Raw genomic sequence first — 9,443 nt, 5'->3', positions numbered from 1 at the left:
GGCATATGGTGCATACATGTATATATATTTATAAGTGAAAATAGATTATTTTTTGTACATGAATATTACAACTATAGAGAAAAAATAAACAAATAAATAGTGAGTACATGAATAGTGGACCCAGCAAGTGTTAAAAGATTCTTTCTGATGGCAGCCATCTTGGAAGTCATCATAGGATTTTACATGGAACAAGAGCATCCTTCCACTTGGACATATACCAAAAATCTTCAGCCTGGCAACTTTCTGTGCAGATAGAGATTTTGTTTGCTGAATTAATTTTGTAACTGACACCTATCGATGTCAATCTGCATAATTAATTGAGCAACAAATTCCTTCTTCTTCGTTCATGGGCTGAAACTCCCACGTTCACTCATGTTTTTGCACGAGTGAATTTTTACGTGTATGACCGTTTTTACCCCGCCATTCAGGCAGTATACGCCAAATTCGAGGGGAAGCCACCGAACTCTGACATGGGTTACAGGATCTTTTCCAAGCGCACTTGGTCTTGTGCTTGCCTGTACACACGAACGGGGGTAAGGTAGCAGCATGTCTGCACATAAGTTGACCTGGGAGATCGAAAAAATCTCCACCCTTAACATTCCATTACATTCCATTATTATGTTAAAGCATGTAAAAAGGAATACATGTAATACCCTCCAAAATTGCAAGAATAATGCTGTAAATGAATTTATCCCATGAGGTGTTGTCTACACAGTCACATCCAAGTTTACATGTGATCTTTACACGCTAACACCAGGCAATTATCCCGTTTTCTACAACATCAAATTTTAGCAAGTGTTGAATTAATAACTTCTCGGTTTTTTGTCGACACCTTATGTTTGAATTTGGAGTTATACAAGTCTAGCCCTCTCCCCCGCCCCACACCCCACCCACCTTTAACTTAATTGAGTCTTCGATCACTGTCATCCCTCACGTAAACTTTGACGTCAGGTAGCCGTTATTACGCACCTCGACAGTCTGCAATTACCTCCCCTCCCTTTCCGTCCTCCTTTCCCCTTCCACACCCCACTCATCTCATTAGTCATATGAACTTTGACCAGGTAGCTTATATGTTCTCCGTCTGTAAGTACCATGTTCCCCTCCCAAGCCTTTCTTCTCTTGGCATCAGTCATCTAAACTTCACAAAGTAGCTCTACTTGTGTCATCTACTTATGCACTTTAGTTGGCAATTACCTCCCCTCCCATCCACACCCCATTTACCTTTACCAACAACGCCCCCCCCCCCCCCCCCCTTTCCCTGTTGGAGTCTGTTTTAATACAGTGGAACCCATCTTTTAAGCCCCCCCCCCCCTCCCCACCTCCCTCCCTTTTCAGACCCTGTTTTCTCAGATTTTCTGTACATAACAAATTTACCCCCATTTCCAGACTCTCTCCTTTTTGAGACATGATTTTCTCAGATGTTTGGGAGGTCTTTACAAGGTAGGAGGATGGGGGGGGGGGGGGGGGTTCCAGTGTAGTCATCAGTATCTGACCTAAACCTGGACATGGTAGCTGTTCCTATGCACGCCCTCGGTCGTCTACACATCCCCTCCCTCCTTTCCATCCCCCCACCCACCTTGAACTTGGGACACCATCCCCTTCAGTCAATGATCTAAACTTGGACGTGGTAGCTGTTTCTATGCACGCCCTCAGTCGTCTGCACATCCCCATCATCGCCGTCCGACACGGACAGTGGGGCCGTCTTGATGTCCACCTTCTGGTCAGACCAGGCCACACACACACACGTGCCGCGAGTCACCAGCTGCAGCTTGCTGGACGTCTGACTGTTGCCGTGCTCGTCTAGCACCGCCTCCATCAGCCGGTGAACCAATGCCTGCTCTTCTTCCTTGAGAACGCCGCCCTCTTCTTCTGTCTGGAAGGCCATCTCGAAGTCGTTTACTTTTACCTGCAAGGACAAATACAGAAACTCGCAATGTGATTTTTTTTGGAAGGGCCTTTTCGAAGTTGTCTACTTTGACCTGCAAGGGTAAATACAAAAGCATCTGTGAACCAATCTTCAAAAACGCTCCACCCTCTCCTTCTTTCTGGAAGGCTTCTTCGAAGTTGTTAACTTTGACCAGCAAGGACAGATACAGAAGTATGTTAGAATCAGCCAAAGAAGTATCTGTGAATCAAACACTGTTGCTCCTCTTTTGGAGAACCCAGCCCTCTTCTTCATGTAAGGCCTCTTCAAAGGTGTCCACTTTGCACTGCGATGTGAAGTGTTAAGCCAATTTTATATCTAAGATCTGTACTGTTCGCAGTGACTGACCGTCATTCTGAGATTACCACCAAGTGAAACTTGACTTTTGGGCCAATACTAAATTGACAAACTCTGTTCAATGCTGCTTTAATTAGCTGACAAAGCCCGTTCAAAAAACAAAGCACCTTGGAATTGTGGTCTACACAATTTCCATTGCATTTTGTGAAGGGAGTTTGGACATATATTGATAAATCCCTCAAGAACATTTTTCAAAACAAAAAGACAAGAGAACAGAAACCGGTTTTGGTCAATTCTTCATCAACATTTCGTCAGCCTGTCGCTGACCTTTTCATGATGGTAAAGACAAGTAAGGAATGACCATTTTCTCCACAAAACAGGTAAGGTGGAAGAAAGTAGACAAAAGAGAAGATCAGACAAACTCCGAGAGCGGGTACCTCATAAGCCGTGGATTTGTCCGAGCGTCGTTTGAAGAAGACAGGCAGGACACCATTAGGCAGCGTCAGGGTGGTGCGCGCCTCAAAGTCTATCACGTGACTCTCTTGGCGAGCAAGCAACTCCGCATGGGCCTTCCATGACGGCATCACCTCTACCTAAAAATAAAAATAAAATATGAACAGAATACACGTCAATATGCGATCAGCTTTAACTCTACAGAAACGGTCATATCCTAAAACAAATTTTACAAGTTTGGCTCGAGCAAAACTGTTGGGGGGAAAAGACATTGAGCAGAACTGAGTTGAACATCTTACAGGTTCTTCATCTGCCCCAGTTACTCGTATAATCCTGTGCTTTCATCTCACAACCACACTGTTTTGATTGCTACTGTGGTCTTACACGACTAAGTGACTGACAACATTGGCCAATTGCCTCTAACCAGTAAGCAAGTCAGCACGATGTCAAAACAGAATACAAGAACTCCCAAACAAAAAGAAGTAATAAATAATAATAATAATAATAATAATAATAAATAACTTTTCTATAGCGCGAGTCCCATCAATTGGCTCCAGGCGCTTTACAAATTCATTATAGAATAAACTAGCACAAATCAACAAGCATACAAAGCATACATTTAACTGAGACATAACACCAAGATCCCAAGCACTAAGCAAAACTTAGCGTACAATGTTAAAAGTACACACACACACACACACACACACACACATGCACGCACACGCACACACAAAGATACCATTGACAAATAGACCATAAAGCACATGCAGGGTAGAGAGTTCCAAAACAGAATAGAGTTGTGGAGAGTCTACTCAGGCTAAGCAAAGGCTTTACGAAACAGGTATGTTTTGAGTTGTGTTTTGAAGGAGGAAAGGCTGCTGGAGTCACGGATAGAACTTGGAAGCGAGTTCCAGACGGTCGGAATCTGGTACCTAAAGGTTCTTTCACCAAAGGTCTTGGTCCTGGTTTTGGGGATGCGAAGGAGTTTTTCAGAGGAGGATCTGAGAGAACGGGATGGCTCGTAGATACTGAGGGAATGGGACAAATAGGGGGGGAAGTGATTTCTCAAAACAAAATAAACGAGAAAATACAACTCTCTCAAAAACAGCATTAGCCACCCATTCAACTAATCAACCAAATAAACAACCAAAACGAAAAACCTTAGAAACCCAAGAATCCCAAGAAACACAAATAAACATACAAACAGGGAATAAGCTTGGATGATTGGTTGAAGGGGGCGAAGGTGGGAAGTGACTGAAAAATTACCTTGACGATAAACTGACCTGTGAATTGACCTCCCAATGCAGCACCTCCTTGAAGACGTTGCCCTTGACCTTGGTGACCTTGAATCCCGTGTCCCGGCCCGCCAGGAAGTGACCTAGCTGCGTGGGGAAGGTGACATCCACGTCCACGGCGTTGTTGATGGTGTAGGACTGGGTCAGCTCCACTGCAATCCATGTCGTCGTCTCCCGGTTGCCTCGAAACGTGTGGGACTGCTTGGCCTCTGACCTGGGTCAAGGGAAGGGGAATCGTGAAGGATGAGGATAAGGATAAGATTTTATATAGTCCTGTGAGGTTACCCTCATGGACATTCGGGCTGCTTTCTCCCTGGGGAAAGCGAGCTGCCATACAGTACGGTGCTACACATTTTTTTTTTCCTGCATGTGTGTATTCGTGTTCAACTCAACTCAAATTTTATTGGCTTCAATTTTCATAGAAGAATTTGTCTTGCGCTTGGGAGAAAGTAAGAGTATAACATATAAAAACAGCATGGGCTGTGTTCAGCAGGGGTGGTTCTAGGTGGTGGTGGGGGGGGGGGGGGGGGTGAGGTTCCAGGAAAAAAAAGAAGAAAATGTCCTCCACTTTAGTAACTAATTAACTGTTCTCCTGAGACTGAGATCTCTAAGGTTAGCTACGTATGGTAAGACTAGAGACCTGTTTTCTTCTTCTTCATCAGCGTTCCAGAATTTTCAGGTTACGTATGAGCTCGTTTGCCCATTTGGGTTCCCCACACTATACTCTGAGAGCATAGTCAGCTTCACTCCGCTTTCGTTGAGTAGGAATGCTGGGTATTTTCGTGTTTCCATAACACACCGAACTCTGACATGGATTACAGGATCTTTTCCGTGCGCACTTGGTCTTGTGCTTGCGTGTACACACGAAGGGAGTTAAGTCACTAGCAGGTCTGCACATAAATTGACCTGGGAGATCGGAAAAATCTCCACTCTTAACCCACCAGGCGGCAGCGACCGGGATTCGAACTCACGACCTCCCAATTAGGAGGCTGACGTCTTACCACCACGCCACTGTGCCCATTTACCTGTTTTCAAAGTCACACGCGTGGAGAGGTGTCCATTTCATGCCTGTCTTGACGCTGCCCCAGTCCGTCTGGTACGTGCGGTTGTCGGGGCGGACGTCGAACCTGCAGCACGAAAAGTTCATTAAAGTCTACCATGAACCAAATGAATATAAGCTTCGTTTTTGAATGGGACGCAGGTTAATTGTGTACAACACACAACATATTAGCAAGCACCACGACGCACTCATTCATCATCATCATCATCATCATCATCATCATCATCATCGTCATCATCATCATCATCATCATTCTTCTGACTGGGAGAGTTGTCGGGGGGAGGGACCTGAGGACCGAAGAGGCAGAAACCCTTCTGCAGGCTTACTGTTGGGGGCCGTCGACAGGAGGTCAGGGAAGCTCATCTGCGTCCATTTTTTAAAGACGAACTATAGGTAGAAGAAGGTACACAACAGACACATTAGGCCAAAAAAAAAAAATTGTCTGTTTAGGGTAACATGACCAAAAAAAGTAGGGTCGGTAGGTAGGTAAAGTTTGTTTTTTTGTTTTTTTGTGTGTGTGTGTGTGTGTGTGTAAATGCTATGTTGGATTGATGAATACATGTTTCAAAACTAACGTATAAATAAAACAGAGAGAAAGGGAGAGAAAGAAACGCCAAATGTCTCTTTATAGCATTTTTACCTCTTTTTTTTTCTTTTTTTTTTTTTTTGAAATCAAAAAAAAGTTTTTGGGTCGGCGCCAAATCGATAGGGTCGGTCGGGTTACCCTAAACAGACAATTTTTTTTTTTTGGCCTTATGACGTGAAGATGAAAACTCAGATCAGCTTCTGTGTTTCTCCCCCCTGGAACGATGGCAGTGGAGGGAAATGTGAAACTATAGGACACCCATTAGTCGCAGGATCCCCTCTACGAATTTTTGGTACGTCACTTGAATTCCCCCCGATTTTTAGTGAGTACAAAAGGCAGGTACGTACTGTTTGGGGAGCCCTGCATTTTATCATCTCATGATTAGATCTGTACCAACCGGCAGTGGTCTCAGAGCCATGTGACAGTGGGCCGCTGTCACGAACTGAAAACTCTGCTTGAACAATCCTTCTCAGTCATTGCGGCCAATGCGCATGCGCTAACATGGGGAGATTAATCAGGTCGTGAACAACCTAACCCTAGCCATAACCCTTACCCTAACCCTTTCCCTAATCCTAACCTTAACACTAACCCTACTGAACCCATGGTTCGTTCGGTCAGAGGGTCGCATTTTTTAAGTCCAAGACTGGCGCATGCGCATTGACCGCAATGCGAAGGAGTGTTCAGCGGCAGAGGTTTCAGTTCGTGACAGCGCGGCCTACTTAAACGAACTCCGGAAATAACTCTGTCGGCCCGGGTCACTTATATGGGTTGTGTATGTGGGTCGCTTTAAGTGAGGCAAGCTTTTCAAACATGCCCTTTCACCATGTATTCCAGACACAGCCCTCGCTAGTGACTGGCCGATAATGTCACGTGAGAACGTTTGATTCACTAAAAGCAAGTGTATTCACGCTGTCACAATCTATACATGTTATTTCCAAACATCGTCTACTCTTTGCTCACTTGGAGACGTTGTGGTCCATGACGAGTGAAGTCCAGTCCACGTCACAGTAGAAATCGTTCTCCTCCAGCAGCAGACGGCGGAAGAAGTTGGACCGCTTCACCAGAGTCCGCCATGCGTGACGCCGTATGACGTCATCCAGTTCCAGCACGCTCGTTGTCGTCATCTTGACGTCACCCATCTGCAAACGCAAAATAATATGGCGTGAGTCCTTTTTCTTTGCGGTGATCGATGATAATGAGGGGCCGTGATGATTATATATTAGCTGTACAAAACGAGAGAGACATGGGGGGGGGGGGGGGGGGGGGGAGGGGTATGGGCTTGGTTCTGCGCATATGCAATGTAAAAGATTGCATATAACATACATTAAAACAAATAAGAACTGAAAAAAACAAAAACAAGGACGTTTGATTCATTTTGTCTGACTTAAAGACATCCGACACCGATTAAACAACCGTTAAAAATCGCCAATATTTTGCCTGATGTATGTTTAAAGTCTGACAAAACAAATGTGTTAAAACCAGAGAAATCGATCGTTGCGTTTTTAAGATACAGGCTCATGAATATGTTGACATTTCACGTTTTTTTGTAAATCAGGGTAGGCTATTGGATATGGGATCTAACTCATTAATTAAAATCACAAATACTTGTTTTTGTATGTGGCGTAAATACCGACTTTGTGCACATAAAAATGATGGGTTTTGTTACGAATAAGTGTTTCCATTCTTTCTGAAATGGCTAATATTCGTTAATTTACATGACGTTTTACGTGCTAAAATTAGACCACCTGCTCACTTCAACTGAATATATCTGCTAATAGAACCGTTAAATTTTTATAAAAGTTTGACATAATGCACACCTGGGTCTACACAATTAGATACACACACACAAAAAAAATCGATCGTTAAATTTTTGCATAAGTTTACAAAACGTAACCCTAACCCCATTTATAATTTTAGTACAAAAGAAGGTTGACATTGACACTCGTTGCGTGTGAAAACTACGCTTGAATCTAATGATTTTGTTGTTGTTACATATTTGTTGTGTGTTACATCAAATCGATATTGTTAGGCATCTGTCCGTGTTTCCATCCGTCCGTCCGTTCGTCCGTCCGTCCGTATGTCCGTCCGTCCGTCCGTCCGTGTGTCCGTCCGTCCGTCCGTCCGTCACACTTTTGATCGCTAATAGCTCGTGGGTTTGTGGGCCCGTTATCGTGACATTTGGAATGACATATACCATTGTTATTATGGGGGCGAGGACGCCCCCATTCTATACGGATAGTTTAGAGGTTGACCATGGGCAGCGCCATTTTGTTGTGAAATACGTCATCAGTTTGTGTACACAGGAGGGGTGAAGGCAACATTGTTCATCTGTAGAAAGTTGTGAAATCCGTCACCCTATGGGAGGGGTGACGTCAAAATTGGTCATCACAGAGTTTGTGTAACACAGGAAGTTGTGAAATACGTCACCCTATGGGAGGGGTGACGTCAAAATTGTTCAACAAAAACATGATATGTCGCATTGTGCAGGGTCAACTGCAACAAACTCAAACCGAGCCATTCATACCTAGCTGTATTTGAGAGACTTATATACCCGACATTTTTATTTCTTATTTTTAGCACAGGTGTAGGAAAAATCATGAACCAAAATGTTATTTATTTTCTAATTTAACATTTTTTTTTACAAATATGACCATGGTCTTTTAAACATACAGTGACATTAAACATTGTTATGTTAAAACAAAGAAAAAAGAAATAAAGCTTTTGTGCACAAATCAGAAAATACATTGTACATTTTACCTACAGGCCAAACAGTGTCTGTTGGCGGCAGAGGGCCCAGCAAGTTGCTATTTTTAGATCGATTAAAAGTTGTCAAGAACAGGCGCTTACATTTGGATGTGTCCACTGATAGTAGGTTTGGTTGTGATCAATCAGAATGATGTAGGAATAAAAATGTATGACAGTTTGGTATGATGACATGTAATTCAAATATGCTGAAATGTAATATTATACATGATATAATATTATTATGGCTGTTGCCATGACCATGAACCCCAAGAAAGGTTTAATGTTATGTAAAATCAAAATACCAAAATCAAGCACCTATACTAATCTGGTCTACGGTGCGGCTTGGACCAAAAAAGGGACACGCAACTCGCTCAGCCAGCCAGCGCTGCGAGACTTACAGCGGCCAACTTCGCCGCGGCGCGCTCATTGGCTAAGTATTGAACTTGCGTCAAGGCCGATGCGCGTAGATTCCCAGAATGTTTACTTTCGGTTAGATTCTTCGACAGCATTCGCAGAGGTGACTGCCGTATTGTGTACCGCAGTCAGAAGTAATTTATTACTTTTGGGAGTTTAGTAACGTGATATCAGTTTTCAATTGTTCGTTCACTTATATTGCTTTCAGATTTAACACACAAGAAACAGTAGCACGGTTTTCGTTGCGAAAATGTGCATTGGCAGTGCTACGCGATCGAATTGTGTATTATGTACACGCGGTGTTCTTCTCAGGAAAAGACCGAAGCGACATGTGACGTCAGTCGTTCAGCCCGCGAGCGGTGGGATGGGGGGGTTCACATGGTTTGTTTGTTTCAGAACCACACCCATATACACACATTTCACATGTAAACCATTTGTCCGCCCCCTGTCGATATTTATCGACTAAGTTCCTTGTGGTATATATGTGGTTAACATTTCTACCCAATGGCTACGCGAGTACCGAGGTTACACACGGTTTAGCGCTCACACGTCATTTCCTTTGCCTATACCTCCAGCGTTTCTTGACCGATTCACCACAAATTTCGTGTGGATGTGGATATGCAGGCTGATGCTTAAACCTGGCGCAACACTTCAAAAACATTGCTTAAT

General features: G+C 43.7%; 1 protein-coding gene across 1 annotated transcript in view; it reads right to left on the bottom strand.

Annotated features, from left to right (window-relative positions):
* Positions 1–1,309: 1,309 nt before the first annotated feature.
* LOC138968225 (uncharacterized) overlaps positions 1,310–9,443 on the bottom strand; it is a 23,196-nt gene continuing 15,062 nt past the window's right edge. The window contains exons 2-6 of the mRNA XM_070340775.1: positions 6,576–6,754; positions 4,995–5,096; positions 3,958–4,183; positions 2,659–2,814; positions 1,310–1,906 (exon numbers count right to left, since the gene is read on the bottom strand). Of these exons, the coding sequence (XP_070196876.1) occupies positions 1,613–1,906; positions 2,659–2,814; positions 3,958–4,183; positions 4,995–5,096; positions 6,576–6,754 (957 nt within the window). The 3' untranslated portion in view covers positions 1,310–1,612. The remainder of the gene's footprint in view (positions 1,907–2,658; positions 2,815–3,957; positions 4,184–4,994; positions 5,097–6,575; positions 6,755–9,443) is intronic.

The sequence above is a fragment of the Littorina saxatilis genome, linkage group LG6 (assembly GCF_037325665.1).
Source record: "Littorina saxatilis isolate snail1 linkage group LG6, US_GU_Lsax_2.0, whole genome shotgun sequence".
In the NCBI taxonomy this organism is placed as follows: Eukaryota; Metazoa; Mollusca; class Gastropoda; order Littorinimorpha; family Littorinidae; genus Littorina; species Littorina saxatilis.
Note: the sequence above shows the minus strand (reverse complement) of the source record. Positions and strands in the feature narration are given on the sequence as shown.